Source organism: Colletotrichum spaethianum (genome assembly GCF_022836535.1).
Source record: "Colletotrichum spaethianum MAFF 239500 DNA, contig03, whole genome shotgun sequence".
NCBI lineage: Eukaryota > Fungi > Ascomycota > Sordariomycetes > Glomerellales > Glomerellaceae > Colletotrichum > Colletotrichum spaethianum.
The window spans coordinates 1,573,922-1,598,414 of record NW_026054773.1 but is presented as its reverse complement, the minus strand read 5'-3'; the positions used below and the strand labels follow the sequence as shown (position 1 = coordinate 1,598,414).

At 52.8% G+C, this 24,493-nt stretch overlaps 10 protein-coding genes across 10 annotated transcripts; 8 read left to right on the top strand and 2 right to left on the bottom strand.

The window, feature by feature from the left end:
• Positions 1 to 133: 133 nt before the first annotated feature.
• Positions 134 to 3,302, top strand: ColSpa_01940 (uncharacterized protein; the record flags this gene model as incomplete). Its single annotated transcript, XM_049268152.1, has 3 exons — positions 134 to 304; positions 434 to 465; positions 524 to 3,302. 3 exons carry the CDS (start codon positions 134 to 136, stop codon positions 3,300 to 3,302), a joined length of 2,982 nt encoding a protein of 993 aa, XP_049124109.1.
• A 163-nt stretch (positions 3,303 to 3,465) lies between these two features.
• Positions 3,466 to 4,936, bottom strand: ColSpa_01939 (autophagy-related protein 14; the record flags this gene model as incomplete). Its single annotated transcript, XM_049268151.1, has 2 exons — positions 3,466 to 4,295; positions 4,348 to 4,936. The coding sequence occupies 2 exons, from the start codon at positions 4,934 to 4,936 to the stop codon at positions 3,466 to 3,468; spliced, it is 1,419 nt and encodes a 472-aa protein (XP_049124108.1).
• Positions 4,937 to 5,745: 809 nt separating this feature from the next.
• On the top strand, positions 5,746 to 6,288 carry ColSpa_01938 (uncharacterized protein; the record flags this gene model as incomplete). The annotated part of the gene is made up of 3 exons (XM_049268150.1): positions 5,746 to 5,985; positions 6,055 to 6,178; positions 6,233 to 6,288. 3 exons carry the CDS (start codon positions 5,746 to 5,748, stop codon positions 6,286 to 6,288), a joined length of 420 nt encoding a protein of 139 aa, XP_049124107.1.
• A 362-nt stretch (positions 6,289 to 6,650) lies between these two features.
• On the top strand, positions 6,651 to 7,241 carry ColSpa_01937 (uncharacterized protein; the record flags this gene model as incomplete). The annotated part of the gene is made up of 2 exons (XM_049268149.1): positions 6,651 to 6,710; positions 6,762 to 7,241. The coding sequence occupies 2 exons, from the start codon at positions 6,651 to 6,653 to the stop codon at positions 7,239 to 7,241; spliced, it is 540 nt and encodes a 179-aa protein (XP_049124106.1).
• A 1,605-nt stretch (positions 7,242 to 8,846) lies between these two features.
• On the top strand, positions 8,847 to 9,711 carry ColSpa_01936 (casein kinase II subunit alpha; the record flags this gene model as incomplete). The annotated part of the gene is made up of 4 exons (XM_049268148.1): positions 8,847 to 8,919; positions 9,057 to 9,098; positions 9,226 to 9,404; positions 9,475 to 9,711. 4 exons carry the CDS (start codon positions 8,847 to 8,849, stop codon positions 9,709 to 9,711), a joined length of 531 nt encoding a protein of 176 aa, XP_049124105.1.
• A 2-nt stretch (positions 9,712 to 9,713) lies between these two features.
• On the top strand, positions 9,714 to 10,311 carry ColSpa_01935 (casein kinase II subunit alpha; the record flags this gene model as incomplete). The annotated part of the gene is made up of 2 exons (XM_049268147.1): positions 9,714 to 10,142; positions 10,195 to 10,311. 2 exons carry the CDS (start codon positions 9,714 to 9,716, stop codon positions 10,309 to 10,311), a joined length of 546 nt encoding a protein of 181 aa, XP_049124104.1.
• Positions 10,312 to 11,038: 727 nt separating this feature from the next.
• On the bottom strand, positions 11,039 to 14,227 carry ColSpa_01934 (uncharacterized protein; the record flags this gene model as incomplete). Its single annotated transcript, XM_049268146.1, has 1 exon — positions 11,039 to 14,227. One exon carries the CDS (start codon positions 14,225 to 14,227, stop codon positions 11,039 to 11,041), a length of 3,189 nt encoding a protein of 1,062 aa, XP_049124103.1.
• A 1,002-nt stretch (positions 14,228 to 15,229) lies between these two features.
• Positions 15,230 to 16,771, top strand: ColSpa_01933 (vacuolar protein sorting-associated protein 33; the record flags this gene model as incomplete). Its single annotated transcript, XM_049268145.1, has 2 exons — positions 15,230 to 15,343; positions 15,389 to 16,771. 2 exons carry the CDS (start codon positions 15,230 to 15,232, stop codon positions 16,769 to 16,771), a joined length of 1,497 nt encoding a protein of 498 aa, XP_049124102.1.
• Positions 16,772 to 17,651: 880 nt separating this feature from the next.
• Positions 17,652 to 20,219, top strand: ColSpa_01932 (ATPase family AAA domain-containing protein 3B; the record flags this gene model as incomplete). The annotated part of the gene is made up of 4 exons (XM_049268144.1): positions 17,652 to 17,672; positions 17,739 to 17,907; positions 17,958 to 18,916; positions 18,972 to 20,219. The coding sequence occupies 4 exons, from the start codon at positions 17,652 to 17,654 to the stop codon at positions 20,217 to 20,219; spliced, it is 2,397 nt and encodes a 798-aa protein (XP_049124101.1).
• A 2,203-nt stretch (positions 20,220 to 22,422) lies between these two features.
• Positions 22,423 to 23,787, top strand: ColSpa_01931 (lipase B; the record flags this gene model as incomplete). Its single annotated transcript, XM_049268143.1, has 1 exon — positions 22,423 to 23,787. One exon carries the CDS (start codon positions 22,423 to 22,425, stop codon positions 23,785 to 23,787), a length of 1,365 nt encoding a protein of 454 aa, XP_049124100.1.
• Between the last annotated feature and the right edge of the window lie 706 nt (positions 23,788 to 24,493).

Here is a 24,493-nt window from a genome sequence, read left to right as displayed (position 1 = left end):
AAACTCTTCCTATACTTTCTTGTCTCGTCTCGTCTTGTATCAATCCGACTATTGCAGCTGAAGTTTCGCGCATAGTCATCTCATCTCACAACAATCAACCTTCCATCAACTGTCAGCGACAAAAACAGCAACCATGGGTACCTTTACCGACGAAGTCTGCCGCCTTGCGAATGAGATATCAGATTTCCTCGTCCGAACTTTGGGCATCGTTCTCGGTTCGATCCTGTTTGTGATCTTTTCTATGGCTCTCAGCTTTTACACCGTCTTCGCCGGTTTGTCTATCATCGGCTTTCTGGCCTTTGAAGTTCGCAACTTATGTAAGGATTCTATCCGAAGTCTTCGAACTCAGTGGCTTGCACTGCCAGACTGCGATCCCGACAAGCCCAGGACTCCTGGTACCTGGCCTGGGACGGCGCTTCTGGACTTCTCATAGGTAGAGGAGTCCGGTCTCATCATACCAGTTATGTGAGCCTCACCGTCCGACGTCTCTTTCATCCCACCCATAAGCTGACCATGCTTCCAGACCTACCTCGTCACCGAACCAGGCGGTGTACGACCCCATTACTGATTTCGCGGACTCGTCCAAGAATGAGAAGAAGAAAGACTTGAGCCCTAAGGCCAAGCGCAGGAAGATGGCCAAGGCATTCGTGGCGAAGCACAAGAAGCACTTAGCTAGGCCCAACAACAAGTACTCGAAGAAGTCGACCCGGCTCGCAAAGCAACACCAACAAACCATGAAGCTCAAGGAGCAGGAAGTTACGGACCTCAAGGAACACGTCGACAATCTTGTTTCTGAGCTGAAAAGATCGGAGAACCATCGGGCTCAACTGCTGCAACTTCTATCAGCACCAACTGACCGATACGACAAGAACTTGAAGATCCCCGGCCGAATTCCAACCATGTCTGTGAGACTACCAATGCCCGACTTTCGCATCTCCGACGTAATCAACCGTCGCAAGGCCCAGTCGACTACCCCTTTCAATATCACTCTCTACAAGATGCCAGAGACTGTTGTTCAGTTCAAGGCTACTGTTTCTGTCGCCAAGTCTTCGCCTGCCGCCACCAGGACTACTACTGATCAGCTCGTCGACCAACCTGTCGCAAATCCCGTTGCCGAACCGCACTTGGTCTTGTCGCAAACCAAGCCAGCTCCTCCAGCCCCTCCTGCTCAGTCTCTTCACTCGACTCGAGCTCAACTAAAAGCTCCATCTCCGCTTCCTGAGACCAAGCCGTCACTTGCTCCGGGTTTCCCACCTACTGCTCAGGATCCTGCTTCACATTGCCGCATCTTCCATGAGCCAACTAATCCATCCGTGTGCGCACTGTCTTCGATCCAGTCTTCACTCCAATCTTCAGCTCAGTCTTCAACCCCGCCTCGGATGAAATCTCTGGTCTTGATGCTGGCCCGACTTCGCGTTCTTTCAACCGTCAACATTTCAATCTCGTCTTCGCCGGTTCGCCCTCCCCGAACGCCGGCTTCTTCAAAGTCTCTGGTTCCGCCCCCGACCCAGCCTGTTGAGACTTTCACCCTCAAATCTACTCCCCGAATTATCAAGCACGCCGAAAAAGCTGTTACAGGTATACCTGTGCCTCATCCGTTCGAACCCACCTCGGTTTCGCTGCCTGAGTCTCCGCCACAGTCTCCTCCGCAGGTTCTCTCAACCACGCCCTCACTTATCCGTCCAAGCTACACGACTGCTACGAAGCAGACTGCTTCCAACAACACCGTTCCCGCTCAGCCCGGCTTCCAGCCGCCTTACCCTGGCGTTGATAATAGCCTCGTCGTCATGGATGATCAGATGGATGTTGACGAAAGCGAGCATAAGAGCAAGGAGGAAGACGATGAGAAAGACAACATGGAGTTGGACGATCAGAAAGACGAGATAGAATTAGACGACCAGAAAGACAAGATGGAGTTGGACGACCCGGAGCTCATTCAAAGTGGTGTCGTCGCTTTACCACAAGTTAACATCTATTCGGGGTTCTCAGACACCCCTCCTCGCTCGCAGCAAAGACAGCTTGAGAAAGATGTCGACATGGCAGACGCGCTGCCGAAGACCCAAGTACCTATGGAACACGATGTCGAGATGGAAGACGAGCCAACTTCTTCCAGTGCTCCTGTTACTAGAGCCAATGGCAAAGGTGACATTGTTGACATGGATGTCGACACCAATAACAAGCAAGACCGGCCATCTCAGATGACACAGCCTACGGCCTTTCAGCAGCCTGTGACTTCTCTACCAACCAACTATAACTCGCAGCCAAGAGCACCGCACCCACAAACAACTAATGCTGTCATGGTCGAGAACAAGCCGGATATGAGGGCTCCGCCGGCCTCAGAGCCTGAAAATAAGAAACCGGTATTCATCGTTCGACGCAAGCCAGTCGACCCAATGGTGCAACCGAGGAGGAAGCCTCGACAACCACGTCTGCAAAAGCCACCGCAGCAGCCGATGACAACTATGCCGCAGGCTGGAACCCTATCTACCGTGACCATAACTGCACCACCGAACCCAATCAACGGCTCTGCATCGGAGGGAACAATCCATCTTTTCAGGATGTCTAGGGATCGAGACAGTCTGACGCCCCTTACCCCATCGTTCACGACGCACAAGCGGTTGATTCCAGACCGCCCGGCCCGGAAGCATAAATACGATGAGGTGGTCGCGATTGATGAGGATTATGACGGAGACGTTGACCTTTCTATGCCTTTTGATTGCGACGGACCTCCCCGGAGAATCCTGCCATTGCCCACAAGAGCAGTCCAAGCTATCTCGGCTGTAGACGACGAGGCAAGCCGCCAAAGAGCCCTCGAGACAAAGCGTCGTTGGCTATTGGTACAGGAGCAGGAAGCCGCCGCTGGACCAGACCCCGCCATGGAGCAGCACAGGAGCAGGCCGCCGCCCAAGGTGGCGTCAAAGGGAGTCTCCGCCAGAGACGACCGTGTAATGTTGTTCGGAACGCCCGAGCTGAGGCGAGAATTGCTCCACAGGCTACAGGCCCTGTGGCCCCTCCTGCCGAAAGCTGAGGTCGACCGAATACGGTTGAACAACCTGAGGTCAAAGGCGCTCGCGGCATGGCGCGAGCTCTTGAAACCGACCAACAAAGACCGGCTCCCAGACAATACCTACATCCCTATGGACGTGTTTGAACGCGAAGTGAGTAAATGGATGCAGAGAGTCATCGATCTGATGAGCGAACTGAATGTCGTCTCACAGGCGGGAACCCTTCTGCAAACATGGGGAGAGTGTGTGGCCCGCCAAGGACACCTCCCTGAACCCCAAGACGATGCGAAAATCTAACCGAGGAGGAAGGAAAGGCATTGTGAACGGAGGAAAACCATATAAAAAAACCACCCCCACATCCATACACCAATATCACCATTGCAGGAGTCGAGAGTTGAGACTTTCAGATTACAGTGGATTTGTAGTCTCGAGTACTATATGTCAGAGTCTCGCATTTGGTTTACCTGTTTTTCACCTTTGTCCAGCCGTTCGTACCACCACCCCCACCACCAGCACCACCAGCCCGAGCAGCCTGACCTTCACCTTCATCAATAGCCCACGCATCATCCTCGAGAACCTCCCACTCTGGAACCGCAACCTCACTGACAAGCTTTTTCTTGAGCTTATCGGCAAGTTTCAAGGGGCTAGGAAGTTTGAAGCTGCGAACAAATTCGGATCCCTCCGCGCTACCAAGGAACGCGTAAGCTGTGCCGTGAGAGTATCGTCCCATCCAAGATGGGGCTTTGCCAAGCTCTTCCTGGTCGGGGTTGTCGTGCTTCGTCGTGGGTGATGATGTAGGCGGGGGATAGAGTCGACCAGTTTGAGTACTATGGAGTTGTTGGCCGATGAGCAAATTATACAGGTTGCGGCCCATATGGCAAACATCCTCGAATGAGTTGCGATCCCCAACAAAGACCCCCTGAGTGCTGCATGCCCAGGCGATATCATACGCCAACAAAGTCACACCCTCCAGAAGGAGGGAATGGGCAGCCGGGTCTTCTTTGGCTAGTACGGGCAGGGCCTTGTCGACGAACAGTGGCCGCGGCCGAGGGATGTAGTGCGGCTGATTATCGCGCTCCTCCGAAGTAAAGCTAGGAACGGTTGAAGTACCGGGAAACGGAACTTCGCCATGCTGGTAAGATGAGGCGAGGTTGAAGATGGTAGGACGCGGGTAATCACGATGGGGTAGCGTGATCTCCGCAGGAAGCCGGATGGAGAGATAATGGGACGTTAACGCCAGAATATGGGCGATGTTGGCCAGAGAGGTTGACAGGGCTTCGGGCGATGCCGCTATCAAGCAAGGTCAGTATTGTTTTCAAGAAACCCAAGGTATGAGACTAACCATTCATAGAGGAAAGATCAATCACGTCAACCCCGCCAAGCTTATACTCGTATCGAGAAGACGAGCCCTTCTTGACACGGCGGAGACCGTACAGTTTGGCTGCTTCCATACAAAGGAAAGCTCGGGTGGACGACATCTGATCAGCACTGCGGACCCATTTGTACTTGGCAACGGAAATGGAGCGCTCGGCCTCCTCGAGCTGCCTGGTTCTCCGAGTAGCGATGCCACTCGACGCAGATGCAAGATCCGACTTTCGACGAGAAATGGCAGCCTTGCGATCAGTAATCTCCTTCCTGGCAGCGGCGATCTCATCCCTCAGCTTATCAGCCTGAGCGATGATCTGGTCCGTTCGAACTTCAGCCATCTTCTGTTCGGAGGTCGAACGTTCAACAGCGATAGTCGGGTCGAGCGCATCGGTTGCTGTGTCTTCAGCAAGGAGGTCATTGATCTGTTTCTGAAGACCCTCATTCTCTATCAACAACTGCAGATTCTTGAGACGACCTTCATAGCAGTGATTGCGAGCATCAACAGCACACAAAAAGGGCAACCGTTGAGGGTTGTGAGATCTTTGACAGATGTCGCAGTTCATTTTGGCGATGTCTGTCGAGTCTAGGCAAGCGGCGACTCGGAGTTGAACAGGACAAGGCCGCGCATGAACAAAGCGTCGCTCGAGAATGACGTGGGGGGTTGAGTTTCTGGTAACTGATTGCGGACTGGGAAGAACCTCCAGCCTTGGTAGGAAGCAGCGACTTGATATACGGCAGCTTCCGATACAGAGTGAGTCTATCGGCAACGTTCAGACGACCTGTGAGTGCAGGTTGTTTCTGAAGGTTCGTCGAGTCACGGGGACGAGGTCGGGTGAGAGGCGATGGATGGACCAGAAAGGGAAACACTCTACTGCCGTTGGCGCAGCGGACTCCCGCAGGCAACAGGGGTGTCCCCAACGCTATTTGGATCCCAGTCACTCACACACCTTCCCCGAGCATGCGCCATGCGCCACACCTCTTTCCTTCCCTTGCCTTCCTAGCCAGCGACGCCACACTGTCCTCAGCCAAAACACTAACCTCCATCAGCAGGCACGGGCGAACTTAGTAACAACCTACAGGGAGCCGACCACTATGATCAGCACCTTTCCATACAAGTGACCCAACACGGCAGCATCTAGCGTCAAGCTTTCCCTACTTTCCGGTCACTGTCAAATCGCAACCACCAGAAAACGAACAACGCGATCAAGTCGAACGACCAATTTTTTTTTCCCCCACAGAATCCTAAACATCATCAAATAGTCACTCGACACCAGCACAGCCTTTCCCATCGGCTTTTGTCTTGAGAGACCCGCGCTCGCGATTTATCAAGGGCGCAAACGCCTCAGTATCCTCCTTCACCCCTACCGCGAACATGGCCGACGCGGGAACCAACGAGTCTCAGAGACCCAAGTCTCTCCAGACCACCAAGACACCTGAGCCGCGATTGGATCAACAAGTGACCAACGGCCAGAACGACAGCAATACTCCTAGCACGCCAGGTGCTTTCCCGTCCTTCGACTGGGAAGAGTTCGAAGCTCGGTATGAGAAGGCCCTTGTGGAGGCCGACGAGAAGGAGAGAGAGCTCTTGCTCGAATTCGACAGTCTCGTAAAGGTGAGCAGCTCGACACCCACCACCAACAGTCTAGCTTCCAGGCATGCTGACCTCCTTGACTGTGTGCAGTACTTCAACGTCTGGGCCTCCACTTCAAGTGCTCATGACAATGAACGCGCAGTCAAGCGCCTTCACACGAGGCAGAGATATGTCAACTTGGCGGAGCAGAACATGGCTCGAAAGGAGGAACACAGTGAGTATTTTCCTCATCATAGCCTATTCGCAGCTGACTGACACACATTTACAGTGACGGAAGTGCTCCGCGCGTTTCAAAGCGCCCTTGCCCTGCTGAGCCGGTCTTAGGCCTTCATTCGCGGGCTTAGGGGGCATGGTGAGGTTCGAAACAATTGTTGCTATGATTATGCAGAATAATTTGCATAACCGCTTCCACGATTCTGGCAGCAGTTGCGCGTTTGCTCGCGCGGTTTCCAACGCGATGGTGGTGAAGGGGTCTGCTCCACACGTGATCCAAGCTCCAGGTTCTGAACGCGCCAGGCCCACTGTCCCTGCGCGGTCTGCCAACTCCAGAAGCTCCAACCATTTTTATCACTTCCGTCATCCAACCCATTTCGCCATCACCTTCGACAATAAGAAAAGCCGAACCAAGACCAAAAAAGGTTCTAAAATACTCTCCGATACCACCGGCACCGCCTCGGTTACAGGGAATGGCTGCAGAAGGACCGAGTCCAATGCAAACGCAGTTTGCCGCGCCAAACGTCAGCAATGTGGGTTCAACTATGTCGAGCATTTAGTTCATCATATTGACCTTTTCACAGGATGACTTGATTACATTTTTTGAGACGCACTTCTCAGATGCGGCACTTCAGACTTTCAAGTCTGAGTTTTTCAATCCGAACCAGCAGTCAGATACTGCCAACGCCGGCCCCTCGGTTGAAGAAGATGACGACGTCTTTGAGGAAGATGACGGCCTCGGCTACTATCCGGATGGCGTGAAGCGCACGCTCACTGACGAGCAAATAGCCATGTTCCGACACTCCGAGCTTGAAGCTCTGAAGCGAGAGCAGGAGAGAGCAGCTGAGCGGCGCTTCATGGTGCCACGGTCAAACCAGATTGGTGAGACCGGCGATGACAACAGCCTCAAAGCTACCGAGTCATTCCAGCAGTCGGGCAAGGTAACCAAGAACAAGAAGAAGAGGAAGGGAGGAAAGGGCAAAAACCAAGAGCCCAAGCCGGACCTCCGCAAACGGACCTGGGACGTTGTCGAAGCAGGGCTTGACACTCTCGACTACGATTGACTCTCTCGAATCCAAATATTCGCAAACCACTATCAACTCTCGAGCTGCCTCTGGGAAGGAACTATGGGCCGTACACACGTCTCTAGACCTCCCACGCTTGCCAGTTGCTGGTGCCAAGAAGAACTGCAGGCCAGACAAATGTCTGCAGACCTCTTGTGCACGTAAAGTCATTCGAATTCTGGGCAGAGATTAAGGGGCGGACACATGCTCTGAGCTCTGTTGGCGACCCGAACACCTGATGCTGAGATCAGCCGACTCCATCGACATGCGGGTTTGATGTGCGCAAGCAAAACACCAAGAGTTTACACTTCACAACTATTGAACACCAACAACACCCATAACGCCCCGAAAGGCAGCAGAATGAAAGGTATGCAGACCACCCCTTTGTTTCTCCATTTCCGATCCCCTCTGCCCATGCTATGATGAAATCTTTGTATCGTCATCCTTAGTCGGATCCACAGCCAGAGACAGACAGCTCCTGGCTTCAGTCAGCAGCTCGAGTCTCACAGAGCTTGGACATGTCGAGCAATAATCTTCTCTCTGAAAGCATAAAACTCATACTCTCTAAGACTTTGCGATACGCTACAGTCGGGCAGTTGCTGACTATTCCAATAGGCAGACTGAAAAGGCACAAGGCGTCTGTGGTCATCGCTGGTATCGTCTGCAGGGTCACTACACACGTTCCAGGAGAAACCAACTTGCGAAAGCATAAAATTATCTGCCTAGCGGATCGATCAGGTTATTAGATGACGTTAGTGTTCGATGACAATCGAGTCATGGCTGGGTAGTGGCCCAGTCATGCAGAGATGACTGATGTTGGGGGGCAAACGAGTAGCAATACACCCACGGGGAAAGCCACTTTGACATGAATGAGAGAAATGAATGCTGCGATACGCTTGCTTCTTGGATGCAATTACTTTGACGGAACTCGACGGCTTTTTCCGATGCCCAAATCACATTTGAATGATTGAGATTTCCGCCTCTTGTTGTAAATGTGCTAAGACTAGTTTTACACACATTGGCTCTGCTTGGATAAAGTGACTCCCTGTATGTCTTGACTGACCTCCATCATTGCTTTGTTACGGGATGGGGTCAGATGTGCCTTTGTTCTCAAGTATCCGCCAGGCACGCTGTTGCCAAGAAAAAAGCGGCATCGATTTAGGCTTGCTTTGAAGTTCAGATGATGACAACCACCTAGAAACCGGCTTGGAGAAGCTCTCGAAGAGCACGGGAATGCTGGCCGTAAGTCGAAACACTGCTTTAACGTTGGACGGCAGGGGCGTGGACGCATCACCAGGCCTTATCGGGCGGTCTGGATGATAAGCGCAAAGGGACCAGCCTCGGTCGACAGCCAATCAGGGCCTCAGGCCTCTAAGCCTGATTTTGGACATCCCACCTTGATTTACTCCCTGCCCCGTTCTCCTACCACCACCACCACCACCACCACCACCACCACCAACCGCTCGCTCCACGCTCAGCCAGGCTACCTCAGCCACGCCGAGACCCCTCCTCGCTCTGCCTCCGCCGCAAAATCCAACCTCACGCAACATCACCACCCGTCCTTGTCAAGCCCTGCGTGCGATCGCAGGCAAACAGTAGCCCATCATGGCGCGGGTCTACGCAGATGTCAACCAGAACATGCCCCGCAGCTACTGGGACTACGACAGTGTGAACATTAGTAGGTTTTCTACCCACGCTGCCGCCCCTCATCCAACAGCCCTCGATCGACCGAGGTCCTGCGACTCGACGGCGCACCTGTCTCCTTCGACCTCGCTTTCTTCTCCGCATCGTAGCAGCTAACCTTTCAACCAACAGGCTGGGGCGTTCTCGAGAACTATGAGGTGGTCAGGAAAATTGGTACGTTTTGGTGCTCCTGTTGGGGTGGCTCCCGCGCTGCGCGCATGCACAACCCCGTCCCGTATACTTTGCGCGCGCGGCTACACCTCAAGGGAGCATAATGGGCTGACGCAGGGTTGCTACATAGGCCGTGGAAAGTACTCGGAGGTCTTTGAGGGCATCAATGTCGTCAACTACCAGAAGTGCGTCATCAAGGTTTTGAAGCCTGTTAAGAAGAAGAAGATCAAGCGTGAGATCAAGATCCTGCAGAACCTGGCGGGAGGTCCCAACGTCGTCGCGCTGCTGGATGTAGTTAGAGATTCGCAAGTGAGTTTGAAGACATCGCTCTGTGCAATGCGATACATTAGGGTGGTGGGCTAACGAAGCGTTGCAACAGAGTAAGACGCCATCTCTCATCTTTGAGCACGTCAACAACACCGATTTCCGAAGCCTTTACCCCAAGTTTAACGACCTCGATGTCCGATACTACATCAACGAGCTGCTGAAGGCTCTTGACTTCTGCCACAGCAAGGGCATCATGCACCGCGACGTCAAGCCTCATAACGTTATGATCGATCATGAGAACAGAAAGGCATGTCTTCTTGCTTTAAGAAGTTTTTTGACTTGGGGCTAACAATGGTGCAGTTGCGGCTCATCGATTGGGGTCTGGCCGAGTTTTATCACCAGGGTACCGAGTACAATGTCCGCGTAGCCTCCAGATATTTCAAGGGCCCCGAACTGCTAGTCGACTTCCAAGAATACGACTACAGTCTCGACATGTGGAGCTTGGGCGCTATGTTTGCTTCCATGATTTTCCGCAAGGAACCCTTCTTCCACGGTAACTCCAACTCGGACCAACTCGTTAAGATCGCCAAAGTACTCGGTACGGACGACCTCTTTGACTACCTCGACAAGTATGAGATTGAGCTTGATGCCCAGTACGACGACATCCTGGGCCGTTTCCAGAAGAAGCCGTGGCACTCCTTCGTAACAGCCGAGAACCAGCGTTTCGTCAGCAACGAAGCGATCGACTTCTTGGACAAGCTGCTGCGATATGACCACCAGGTATGTTTGCCTGTAAATGTTTGACAAGTACCTCATATTGACATGCAAACAGGAACGTCTCACTGCCAAGGAGGCCCAGGCGCACCCCTACTTCAACCCTGTTCGGGATCCCGAGGTCTTCAAGCAGCACTTGGCCAGCCAGACCGCCTCCGGTGTCAGCAGCAACTGAACCAAGAGCGTCAACCTGCCCATTTTGGGAGGCCTAATCACGCCCACACACAACACTCTGGATGCTCCCTCTCCATACAGGCTGTATGCAACAGGCACTGCGCCGCTGATGGTCCGATCAGGACTCTTGTCTGCAACTTCAAGCGAGCCTAAGATCTAGACAAAATCAACCTATTTCCAGTGTGAATTCGAATCGGACCAGCAGATGAAACACGGAGCATGACCTTCCTACTTCCCGTCTCACTAAATGAATGACGACTCAAGATCGGTACCTATACGTGAGCAACGGTACAAATAAGACAACGTATCAAGGCGCAAGACGTCGATACAGGCGGCGTGGAAGGAAGGCTGGAAATGTGGTGGAAGCAATAGGAAATTTGGCTTGCGCATGGATCCGGGTTTCACCACATGGAAGGGGACAGGCGTTTGCGAGGTTGAGGCCCCCTTTCGGTTCCAAGTACCCTCACGGGTCAGTGTCCATGACTTTGCATACGCGGTTCTCCATGATTTTTCTTTACAGAAGCTCTCTGGTATTCATCTGATGTAGCGAATAATGAGGAAGCATTCGTGCTTCCATGACCCTGTTCATTTCAAAGCTACATGTGACTTCCCGGCAATGCCAACGGTCACTGCTCTGCATATGTTGATGACTTTTAGTCTTTGCTCTCCATGCCATTGCGCGCCGTTCACTGATTCAGTAGCACTCTTTGCCTCGACCATGATATCATCTACAGACATGTGAAACAAAAATCCCTATCGCATCGGAACCCGGCTTCGCCGCAACGACGCATGTTCCCGCCTGGCGTGCGGACGAGCGACCCCGATGGGCTGCCGAAGTGGACCTTGGTAGGGGTAGCGAACGCCCACGCCGCCTTGCGTTTCCTGCCTCTCGTCGTGGCTGCGTCCGAACCCGCTCCGCCGCCCCCGCCCGAACTGCGCTGCTTCATGGGCGTGGTGATTTTCGTCTGCGGTCCGGCGAGGAGGACGGGCGTGAAGGAGGTTCTCTTGCGGTCTCCCGAGGTCCCGCCGCTGGAAGTCCAGGTCTTGAACAGGTCTAGGGTGAGTTCGTCCTCGTCGTCCGAGAGGAGGGAGATTACGGATTTCCGGGAGGATGAACCCTTGGCTGTGGTGGGAGGCTGTCTCGATGACGGCGTGCTGGGTTGCTTCGGCTGCCGTTTTCTCCTAGGCGGTTTGGGTGCCGGCGAAAGCTGGCCGGTGGCCGGAGAGTCTGGAGCAAGAGCGATGGGTCGGTCCGTAGTGGGCTTGTGGCTTTGGGGGGTTGCTTTGCGCTCGGGGCTGGCTGAGGCGCGGAAACGGACGGACCTGCGTGCTTTTACAGAGGAGGCGCCCGGATTTGCGTATCTCTTGAGGGGGCTGCTAGATTGGAGATTGAGGTGTCGCATGGGGGAGGTGGCACTCTTTTCGACGCGTCCTGAGTGGATTGCCGGTGACGAGGAGGCTCGACGGGGCCGTGCGAGGAGGGCTTCCGTCAAGGGCAGTGCCTCTGCCCGGGGCGGGAGGATGGGGAGTTCGATGTCCATTGCTTCCGCCTCGGGGTCGGCATCGGTTGTGCTTCCTTCATCGATCTCGTCGAGGCCCAGGGGGATTGTGAAGGGTTCGAGGACTTCTTTATCCTCTTGCCGGATGTCCTCTGCTGAGTGTTCCTCTTCGAGTTCGTCTCCAGTCTCCTCCAATGTTTCCCCCTGGCTTCCTTCTGTTCGAGTTCCCTCCTGGGCGTCACTTGCCTGAACGTCTCGAATTCTCAGCTGCATTCCTTCTTGGGCCCCTTCTCCACTATCCCTCTGGGTTTCTGTTTCGTGGTCTCGCCCATTCAACGGTTGCGACTCCTGCACAACTATATCTGCAGTTGTCTGAATATTCTCTGCACTCGTCATATTCGTTTCTCCTGCAACATGTTGCTCGATTGATTGGCACTCTTCAGAGAGTTTCTCTGTAGCTTGCAACAAAGAGGGCGAGTCAACATTGGTTGTGACTTCGGACGCTTCTTGATCATGAGGGCTGGGGTGCTGTTCCGGAGCCGTTGTTGGCTCGGCCACTTGTTTGTTCGAAGCATCAATCTCCATGTCAGCGGGCTGCTCCGAGACTTTTTCGCCGACAGTAGAAGGAGGCTTGGTTTCCCCGACTTCTGTTTCTTGTTGTGCTTCGGCTTCTTGCTGGTCCTCTGAGACCTCCAAATCAAGCACCTTCTCAGAAGGTTCCATTGTTGTCGGGGAGACTAGTTTAGTAGATTCGTTCGTGACTGGGCCAGCGACAGATTGCATTTGGCTGCGACTGTGTTTTGCTCGCGTGATAGGAATACCGTCTTCGTCATCGGAGAAGGCATAAGACGGGTCAATCTCATGCCTGGTGAATGTCTCCTTCGAAGGCCCATGTGTTTTCCCGGATGGCGCTTCAGCAGACGCGGTTACGTCAGGGATGGCCTCTGCTGAAGCACCTCGAGAGACTGTGTCCTTTGGAGGTCGCTCAGAGACAGCCAAACCAGCCAATTTGGGGGTCGGAGCCATGTCCTGTTCGGCTGATTCGAAGATGCCCATATCTTCGGGATCCTCGGCCTCGGTGATCTCGCCTGCCGAAGGGTGTTTTGAGAAAATTTCGATGACGATATGCTGTCTGGGTCTTTCCAACGCCTCTTTATCCGTCACAAAGCTGGCTGAGCTCTGCGTAGAGCCCAGTCGAGTGGTGGCATCAAAAGGCTGTTTCTCGGCTCCTTTATCGGCAGTCTTGCTTGGTAGAATCGTTTTCCTCGGTTTTCGGACCTTGATTGGAAAGAGCTGTTTTTGTGAGACTGATTTTTCCTTCGCCGAGGATTTCGCATGTGATTGTTCGACTTCAACAGACTCGAGGGGTTCCTGGGACTTGTCCCTAGCAGCCGTGAACGATCCTTCTCTATTCTTCTTCTTCTCGATCCTGGGCTCTCGGTCTGCAGTTGAAAGGCCCAGAATATCGTCCTCATTGTCGTCATCGGTAGTAAAAGCTTGCAGAAGTTTCTTGGACGTCGGTCTTGTCATCCTCGAAGCTTCTTGTCTTGCACGAGCGAGTTGCGCCATGTCAATGCGAACAGGCTCGGGCGTTGCCTTCTCCAACTCACTGTCCTGCCGTGAAGACCACACAGACTGTGACCCCTGGCTGACTGGGAAGCGGTATCTTGCCCCGTAAAGTTTCGACATTAAACTATCGCCCAATTTTGGTGGGTTGATCTCAGGAACCCTCCATGTCGGATCGACAGACTCGGGTTCATACCCCCAAATATTTGCTGAGGAAGTTGATTTGCCATTTTCTGGTTGACGTGGTGGACCGAGGATGGACAGCCGCTGTTCGGATCCAGACCTGTGTGTACTTGGCTGGGTGTGCGGAAGGCTCGAACGACTTTGTAATTCCCCCTTTGTCTTTTGTGCGAGAGCTGTTGAAGCAGGAGCAGCGTCTTTTTTGCCGTGTAATATTCGTTCTTGGTCCTCTTCGTCGTCTGACCGGTCGGGGTCTACGTGTCCATCCACAACATCTTGGTCTGAACCTTTGTCCTCCTCCTCATCAGAAGAGGCAAATGCGTCCTCCAATAGCATACCCTCATCTTCTTCGTCGTCTTCGTCAGGGATTCCCGTGTCCCGTTCATTCCGCATACGTTCTAAATGACCATTGTTCGTAATGATCTTACCGGTCCTCAAATCAATTTCATCGCCTATACCCGTAAAGTCCCTCTCATATTTTTGAAAGATGTGCTCAAACGTCGACTTCAACTTGAAAGCGGCAAACGCACGGGACTGTTCGAGTTGGTAGCCGGGGTCCCGCATCTGAGACACCTCGTCAGGCTCGTAGTTGAGCTCATCATCTTCATCTTCTTTCGACTGCTGACCCAATGGCGACGGGCCTGTCCTTGGTCTCTTTGCTGGAGGCTCCATATGGTTGTAGATATGGAACATGTCCCTTCAAGACATGCCGTTAGGGGATCAAGGGCGAGTGAGCCAATGGTAGTGGGCGGCTGGACGGTAACGATGAAGTCCCGGATCAGCCTAATGGGAAACTGTGTGGACTCGAGGTGACAAGACGCGTCTCGACGCGACGCTTTGACTCGTTGATTCTCGCGTAGAGTGGAAATGCACGGACCAGGTGGGGTGCTGCCGTTGCTAGAGTCACCCAAAACGTCCCAGGGCCTTTCACTGTGAAGCGCTGTTGACTACTATGTACAGCAGCCGCTGAACAACTGCTGTATACCACCGTTTTGCTTACACCATCTCTTGATGGCTGCATCGACCTACTCATTGCGCGGTGGGCGGTTTTTCCCGATATTTTCTTGGTTCAACAGGACAGAGCGAGACCGGCGTGACTTTGATAAGCCAACATCGTGCCCTTTGTGTTTGCTTGAGGAGCCAACCCGTGCAGTTGTGGTGGTGTCTTATCGTTGTGTTGGTCCAAAGTGTCGGCAGGCGGTGATCTCTGCAGTTCGAACAAATATATTGGGAAAGTTTTGAATGTATTTTCCGAGCCATTATGATCAGCCTGTAGTATTGCTCACAAGTAGTGAGTGTCATGGGTTTGCAGTCCCCTACGCAGTCCGCTGGCCGCTTGCCAAACCACAGCGATGAACCCACAAGGCAAACCAACTCCTGCTGCTGCATAAGAACAACCCGCAAAGCGCTTTGTAAAAAGGAGTTGAAAAATATGATACTTGGATCACAAACACATTGCATGTTCCAAAACCCCAAAGAAAAAAAAAAGGCGCATCAACACTGTGAGCGCTGTCCCTTTAGTATCCGCCGTCGGACAAGGACCCACGCCAGGGGTGTGGCCTTAGCGACTGCTTACAGGACGTCCGGACCTTACTTTAGGTGACATCACAAGACCTCCCTCAACATCCATCAACACTGCCTTTTCAAGCTTGCAAGCATGCGCGCAACAGCAAAATGTATTGTCAAAAGTGTCGCACACCACTCAAGCTGGACAGTTCCCTTGAGGAGCTGAATCCAGCCGCGTACGATCTCCTCGTCGGTCAGCAAAAGCCCCCCATCCGGCTCGGTGTGCGCGCAAGGTAGCTGACAAACGTAGCCTCATCCTCGCAACAGTCACCTAAGAAGACAGCCTCTTCACGACCATACCACCCCCAAGATGGCCAAAGAAAGGTTCTCTACGACAAAGTATCCCAAAATTCGGCATCGGCGACCTTTAAACGCCACGGCAGCGGTCCGTCGAACTCGGCGCAACGAGACTCTAGCATGTCCTTCATCTACCTCACGGAATCACAAGTCGCCCAGCCCGTTCTCTCCCGACCCGACCCCTCTCCAGCGAATTCGAAGTCCTCCAGAGGCACGAAGGGCGGCTCGAAGGCTCAAGATGAACAACGTGGCGGCAGCAAGGCACACGAGATGGAGCGCATCAGCAAGCTGTTCGAGATTCTTTCCGCGCGATCCGATATTGATCATCCTATATGTGTTGAATGCACCGACATGCTCGTAGAGGGCCTGCAAAAGAAGCTCGAGATCGCCGCAAGGGAACGCGATGCCTACGTCGGATTTCTGAAACAAGTGCAGAGCGATCAGCCCAGCGAGGAGGATATCAAAGCACAGGACGAGGCTTTGAGGAAAGCAAAGAAGGCCGAGGCCGAGGCGATGGCTGAGCTTTTGCGTTTGGAGAAAGAGAAGGCGGCTGTAGATGCCGAAATCATTGCTTTGGAGGAGGAATCTCAGCAACTCGACCGCGAAGAGGAGCAGTTTTGGCGCGAACGGAATGCCTTCGCCACAAAGCTTGCCGACTTCCAGAACGAGCGCGACAGCACCAACTCCAAATTCGACAACGATGCTCAGCTTCTTGAGAAGCTACAACGCTCCAACGTCTACAATGACACCTTCTGTATCAGCCACGACGGCACTTTTGCTACTATCAACGGGCTGAGGCTGGGCCGACTTTCCAACAAGCCGGTTGACTGGCCTGAGATCAATGCGGCATGGGGACATGCGCTTCTTTTGCTTGTCACTGTGGCAGATAAGCTAGGTTACAAGTTCGATGGCTTTGAGCCGCAGCCTATGGGAAGCACCTCGAAGATTATTCGATACGAGCTACCGTCCCCGACTGCCAGCCGTCTAGGTTCGCACCGGAACGCGCCACCGCCAGCCCCAAAGAAGCACGTCCTGGAGCTTTTTTCCAACGGAGATTTGCCTCTTGGCCTGACTTTTATGCACCGCAAGTTCGACAATGCCATGGTGGCGTTCCTTGAACTAGTGCGGCAGCTTGGTGCTTTCGTGCATAGGCAGACAGCCGCCGACGGCCATCCTCTCAGTCTTCCTTACAAGATTGAAGGTGACAGAATCATGGACGTTAGCATCAAGCTCGGCATTGCTCAAGATGATGGCTGGACAAAGGCGTGTAAGCTTACCCTAACGTGCTGCAAATTCCTGCTTGCGCATGCTAGCAACGTCAATACAACCGCAAGGGCTGCCAATAATCAATAATTACCTGCAAATCCTCTTGCATTTGGGATGGAGTTCAGATATCAAGGCGTCAAGGCGGCGGGCATTAGATCAAGCGTACGGGGTCATTGGAGTTCAAGGATACATTTCCGGGGGCATAGGTTTGGAGAGAGTAGGCAAACTTTCCGTGTTCCCCAGGCCTGATTGTCAGATATCTTCTCAGCAGGCTCACGAAATACATCGTTGTGTTACAGCAGATCCGGCTCCTTGAAGGAGGGAGTTTAATATGTCGCTGATGTTTTGGAGTTGCGTATTATCACCCATCTACCTGTCTAGCGGTGATGTTCGCTTCGACCACTGCTAACATCTCTCCAGTCGCTAACAATGCTGAAAGGTATTGATCCGATGTCTATTAGAAGGGCAACTGATTCGGTTTACCTGACGTGACGGGGTTTTAGAGTCAGAGTCAGAGTCAGGCTCTCAATCCTGAGAGGCCAGTCAGCCTTGATGCCTATTGGTAGCTCACGACTGTTCAGGCAACAGGGCGCACTCAAGACCTCCAAGCGGGGTTGGTTGCCTGGTTGTCTTACACCACAACCAGCCTCATGCAAGCCTAGTGCGACTCCATCTTCGCTCGCCAATCGTTCATTTTGAGGCCGCCATTGATGCCTCGATGCGGGGTGACTGCTCGCCCTGCCTTCTGCGCCAATGATGTCCCAACGCCGCGTCTTTGTTGTCGGCCTACAGCCTGCTGCTTCTCGCCGATGAAACGAAGAGCCGCAACAGGTCGTCAGGCCTCATAAAGGACGGCTGCCTCTTCTCCGGCCTGATCGTGTTTCTTCCATGCTTCCTCTTCTACTACCTCGTCCTCCACCTACGTTGCTCCATAATCACAAGCAAGCAGACGCTTACGTTGAACATCATGGGCGGTGAGACTGACAAGGTGCGTTTGCTGATGAACAGTTTACGGTCTGCTAGAACGCGTAACAATACTAACACGCCGCCGCAGATCGTCGACGACGAGACTGGCTCTATAGCTAGCTTCGAGGAAGTTGGTTTCAGACGTGTATCGAAGGACAGCCAAGCCTTGGTTGTTAAGCAAGTCTCCGGAAACAAGCCAACAGCAGATATACTCTACGTGTTGCAGTATCTCGGTATCGGCGGCAAGGTCCTTGACAGTAAGCCCTGGTTCCATATCATCTCTCAAGTACTCTTCTAACGTGGACAGCTCGGGAAAGCGTCACTCCCTTCGAAGAGATACCAGATTATGGAAAAGACGGGGACAACACTTCCAAGCACGGCATCAAGTCCATCCTCGAGATCGTGACCAAGGTATCGACCAGAATCAACATCAGGCGCGCACCCCGAAACGGACGTAACAACTGTTATAACGACGGTGACGACTACTATGATTCGGCGTCGTCGGAGAGCGAGGATGATAGTGCCATGAAGCCTGCTAGGGTTGAGCGCACGCAGATGATTATTCACTCAGAATACCTCATCAACGCGCTAAGAGCAGTCGTGGCTTACTATCCCAATGTCAATTTGCTTGGAGACAAGGTTACTATTGAAGCCCCCTATCGCGTCATCGTACACCATCGTGAGGCTCTGAAACGGTACCGTTACCACCAGCCTGGCAACCATTCATCAGAGTATTCTCGCATGACGGTAGAACATATAGATGTGCTCCTCGAATTCATCGAGCAGACGGTGGGGGATTCCATTCGCAAGGAACAAGAACGGCACCAGCGCAGCGTCCCAGTTGCCACTTTTGAAAACTACTGGGTGGCTCTGAAGCCTGGTGAAGTCATCTACGTCAAGCACGACGGCCTTTGGGAGCCACGTGTTATCAGCAAGTTGCTACAGGATGTCTCAACCGACGGACGTAGCCGCCACATGAACGTCGTTTCTTGGTACCTGGAATTTGGCCACAATCGAATTATCCGCACAATGGACCAGATTAATGTCCCTTCATGGACTGGCGAGCAGGTTATTCGCTCGCTGAACGTCATACCTGCGCACTTATTCCCAGATGACCCAGAAACTATGCTCAAGAAGCAGATCAAGTTAGGAAAGCTGTACTGGGACCTGCTGCAGCGGCCGACATACATGGAATACGATGGCTTGCTTGTGCAGTCCCACCCAGGGTTTCGCGGAGGACCCATGTCTCGCGGACCCTCAGGCTATGTATATGCCCTCATTCGCAGCAGTTTTACCTATCACTTGAACTAACAAATCCCAGATGACCGGACGGGTAATTTGTGACGCCGAGGGTTACGAACGACTGAGCATGCGTGCCCCAGAGAACCGACACGCTCCACCACCGATGCATCGAGGAAGACCAGGTCACCCGGTGCCGGTTAACGCACTTCCCCCGCCAAAGGACCACTTGCCTCATTTCCTCCCACGCTGCGGCTGCGAGGAGTGTGCTGCCGAGACTGACCGCACAGACTTCTCACCATTTGCCGACTTCGACGACATCAGCCTCAGGGATTCGTCGGCTCCGACCAATGACATCTTCTACATCGCATGCACCAATATCATTTCAGGCTTCCTCCTTGGTGACCGACGCTGGGGTCATCTGAACCTCGAGCACCTGAAGCCCGTCGTCACCGACCGCGAGGCGTTCAAGTACCTCGTCCTCGACGACGAGATCAAGATGACCGTCAAGGCGCTCATCGGCAAGTTCGCCGCAGCCGACTCCAGCAAAGTCTCGCCTTGGGGCAATGACTTTGTTAAGAACAAGGGCGAGGGTCGCATATTCCTTCTTCACGGCGCCCCCGGCGTCGGCAAGACCTGCACCGCCGAGTGCGTTGCCGAGCTGACCAACCGCCCACTAATCTCTCTGACCTCGGGTGACCTCAGCGTCGACTCGAACGATGTCGAAAACAACCTGTCTTACTTCCTCGACCTGGGTCAGCGCTTCGGCGCCCTGGTCCTCCTCGACGAGGCCGACGTCTACCTCGAGCGCCGCCGCGCCAAGGACATTGCGCGCAACGGCCTCGTCTCCGTCTTCCTCCGCGCGCTCGAGTACTACCGCGGCGTGCTCTTCTTGACAACGAACCGTGTCCAGGCGTTTGACGCGGCCTTCACGTCGCGCATCCACGTCGCGCTGCACTACAAGAACCTGACGGATGTCGACCGCGAGCGCATCTGGGCCAACAACTTTGAGCGCCTGGACAGGGATTCGAACGGGCGCGTGCGAGTCGCCGTCGCTACGAGGGAGTATGCTTACGATTCGCGTGATGTCCGCGCTCTGCGCTGGAACGGTCGTGAGATCCGGAACGCGCTGCAGACTGCGCTGGCGCTTGCTGAGAGCGAGGCTGCCGAGGAGGGAAGCGAGCGGATCTGTGTTACAGACAAGCATCTGCGGGCCGTGGTCAAGATGAGCCGTGGTTTCAGGGACTATCTGCGTAGTGGTAACGTCTATGACGGGGAGAGTGTGCTTGAGGAGAGCGAGGGCGAGGATGAAGAGATTTACTCTGACTGAGAGCCCAAGCATGAGATGCTCTATCTGAGATTGAGGGCTTTTTATTTGCTTCTTTTGTATGGCTTTTTGCTTTTGGGTCACGAGGTGAACGATCAGATTGATGTCAAAGACGTTGGATACTGAGCACTGCTAAAACAGTCTCGACTTGGTGTGAACCGTCACCTATTACGTTTTACAACTGGGGAACATCCACCCCTATCTCCAATCTTCGTATTATTATCTATTTAGTCAAACAATTCTCCTTTAGCCCAGTAATCTTCGATCCAAGTGACGGCCAACACGGTTTAGTTGCCGAGGCATTGATTCTTTGGTTCTTCGAGAAAGGTGTAGACCTATATAAGGTAAGTCTGGCTCTTGGAACAGAACCCTCTTGAGTACCAATCAGACAATAGAGTTTATGGGCTTGTCGAGCAGCTCTAACGTGTTGTCACAATGTTGAATGAGCCGCTCGTTCTTCACTGTCTCACCTTGTTCTTGAGACTCCGATCCCAATGGGCCCCTTTTGTTTCATGCCCTTAAGCCCCTCACTATTGATTATCGTGTCATCCGTACCACGCTTGTTGCATTGAACAATTTCCTCCATCTCGGATTGTCTTGTGTCTTTGAAACACTGTCATCTCCTATTGGCGTTGCTGACCCGACGTGATGTTCTGTGAGCTTTCTAATGCCCCATAAATTTTATGTTTCTTTCTTCCGTTTTCTTCTTCTTTGAGAACAGTCGGGGGAGTCCAAACTCCTTTGAAGATATTGAAGTTTTCTCACAATTCCTGCTGTCTGAGTAGTTTTGCCATCTAAGCGAATATGTCAACACCCTTGACTGCCTTCAAGTGAATCGTTGATGGCTTAAAGGCTTGAATAGAGCGCTTTGATACGTCTACATTCTCATTCAGGAATTCTGAAGACCGAAGAGGCTCGAAAGATGCATCATATGATGGATAGTGTCCGATTTGTATTGCTGATGTCGACAGATGGAGCTCACAGCCGGGAATCTCTGAGCTTTGCTTGTTTCCCCATCGAAGCCACCTCACATGCTGGGAGTGCGTTTTCGGATGACCGATGTATACCACTGAGTTCTTCGTGTCTTGTACGAAATATTCCCAAAATGGAAGGCTCTGTCATCTTTGACTAAGACGGATGCGAAGAGGGTGAAGCTAAGACAATCACGCTCCCCGACCATCAGCGTCGCCAAGCGAATCACAAGTAGATGCATGACACGAACCAGCAAGCAATGTATAGTTGAGAACAGTAAGCAAATAAGAATCTTGACGTTGTACAGAACGTTTCTCTAAAATGATAGAAAATACCCATAGCGAAATCTTTGACCGAGATCGTGGGATTGCGTGCTCGGGACTTTAACGAAAATCACAAGGGTCACAACAACTCTGTAAGCCGACGAGTGTAGCTGCGGAGCTGTGTAGCACGCAACAATGTGAGATGAGCATGTAGTATCATTCCGAGGTAATGGCTTGATAGATGGCTGTTCACAGTCGAACAGGGGTCGCCTTGAAACGTGAGGAGAATAAGTCAGCCGGCAATTGGCCAAACCCTTCTTGCAAAGTGGTGGACTTGACATGGCTGTGGTTGGCTAGTTAGGTTGCGACCGCGTTCAGCTCTGATATATAACACTTTATTATACGTAGGATCGAAACTTGTGAAACCAATCGCAACAAATTTTGTTGTGCCATAGGAGAAGTGGCAGGATGCAGGGCGAACGTCGCGCACCCTTGTTTCAGCGAAACAGGCTCCAACTGTCCCAACTGGAGAACATAACTGGACAACATTTGTGATTTGGCAGTCGTCCGAAAGGCCGAACCAAATTTTGTCGAGCGGCCTAGTAGCATCGCCGAATCAAACAAAACTACTCAGCCCCCTCGTTTTGTAATCGAACCAAACGAGACTGTCTTTGCGAGCAAGTCAAACCGCTGCTCAAGGCGCAATATTCCCCATCACTTTCTCCTCGCCAGATTCATGTGGGATCCGAGGTGTTCGTGATGGTTCGTATACTTGATAGAGATGGGATAAGAGGTCGTCGTCTTGGCACGACGGCCCGAGAAAACAAGCATATTAAATAAAGTTGTGCCCCATGGTGATCCCACTTGATGTATCCACCGTTCTCTTCATCTATACTCTGTCTCTCCTTGCCGTCGTTGGTGCGATGAGTCGTTCACTTACACGTAGGCCCTATTGGGCCCTGGCTGGCTTGATGGCGGTGGCCATCGCGGCACCGGCACCAGCACCAATACCAATACCGGCACCTAATCCAGTGGCTCTAGCAGCTCCTGGCCCTCTTCCGGAACCACTAAGCCTCAACGACCTGAATCCTATCCCGCTCTTTGCTCCAGTTGTGCAGGACCAACTGGCCAACTTGGCGTCCCAGCTGGCCAGCACAACACCAACGAGCACGCCAAAAGATATCCCCGACGCCGTGGCGACTCTCAAGGGAATCCTCGGTCCCCAGCCCACAGGCCTTTTGACCAACGGCTTGTCATTCTTGCAGCAGGGCCTGCAGGTCAGCGGTACGAAAGGCAAGACGATCAATAGCCCTGACCCGCCGGGTCAGATCAACTCGTTCAACCAGACCAACCCCCAGCCGTCGAAGGTCCTGTTCCCCAAGGCCGATGCCGCCGACCCGCCCTTCCAGAAGTCCGAGCAAGAGCTTAGGTCTGCGATCTTCATACCGACCAACTTTGTCAAGGGAAACAACCCCGTACTGTTAGTCCCTGGGACAGGTGCTTATGGCGGATCAACATATGAAGGAAATATGATCAAGATCATGGCCCAGGATCCGTCCATTGGGCAGGCGGCGTGGGTGAACGTGCCCTTGGCCATGCTCGACGACGTACAGACGAACGCGGAACACATTGCCTACGCAATCAATTACATGGCCGACATGACAGGTCAAAAGGTCGCGGTTGTGGGCTGGTCACAGGGCAACCTAGCCACGCAATGGGCGCTGAAACACTGGTCATCAACTCGGGCCAACACGAAGCAGCTGGTCAGCTTCTCGCCCGACTTTCACGGCACCACCATCGCGGCGCTGACCGACTTCCCCATCATCAGCTCCATTCCCGTTGGCCCCTCGCTGATCCAACAAAAGTACGACTCGAACCTGGTCAAGACGCTGCGCGCCGACGACGGAGACTCGGCATACGTGCCCACGACAACCATCTACAGCTCTTCTTTCGACGAGATCGTGCAACCCCAGGCGGGCGAAGGCGCATCGGCCTTCTTGAAAGATGCACGCAAAGTCGGCGTCTTCAATGCCGAGCTCCAGAGGGTGTGTCCCAACACGCCGGCGGGCGATTTCGGTACGCACGAGAGCGTCATGTTCAATGGGCTGGCCACGGCCTTGGTCATCGATGCTCTGAAGAATGGCGGGCCGGCGGACCCCGGTCGGCTGGACCTCAAGACCGTGTGCCAGCAGTTGGCTCATCCGGCCCTTAATGTCACTGATGTTCAGCTGACCGAGGGCACCATCCCGTTGGCCGCGCTCAACGTCGTCGAATTTAAAAAGGGCGTCACCGATGAGCCGCCGATCCGGGATTATGCTGCCAAGAAGCGCAATTGAAGTTGATAGTCACCGTCTGGAACGCTTGACGAATTATCGAATTTGTTTTTAACTCGAGCCACATTTGTTTACCTGCGCGCTACTTTATGACATTGTGTTTAGCTTTTAAATAACTGGGAAGGGTATGAAGTTGGTAGAGAAATTAATGGACAGGTTTTGCGTCTAGTTTCGTGGGCTACAGAGTCGCCCATTACTTACCCCTCGAAAACACTCAAAGTCGATGATCCAGGGCTTCATATGTGTGATTTGACCCCATAGCTATTGCCATAGGCTCTTTACGGTCTCAGAATTTAGTCCTTAAACGATAAGCTGGCCCCTTAGCTGCTAGTTCTGAACTCGAGTTCTTATTTTCAGCTTACAGTTATGCTTATCAATATGTCATGCAGGAGAAGCTTACTAGCGAGCAAGAACGTAGCTTTTGGGTGGAAATGAGCTTTTTTGTAATCCCAGGGCGTGATTGGTAACTCCAGGAAGACTACAAATTCCCTAAACAATTAACTAGAAACTGATGTTGTGATTAATTGTACCTGTTTGGGCAGATTTCTTTTTATGATTTTAGTTTGGCCTTGCTGATCCTTGAGTTATGCCAATTTGCCTTACACCATAATTAGTTATGCCTACTCGGCTGCTAAATTATTTAAGTTTTCTACTAGAAGTTTATTTCCCTATACAAAAAGTCAGTATTGTTGAAGGGTCTCTTAGAAGA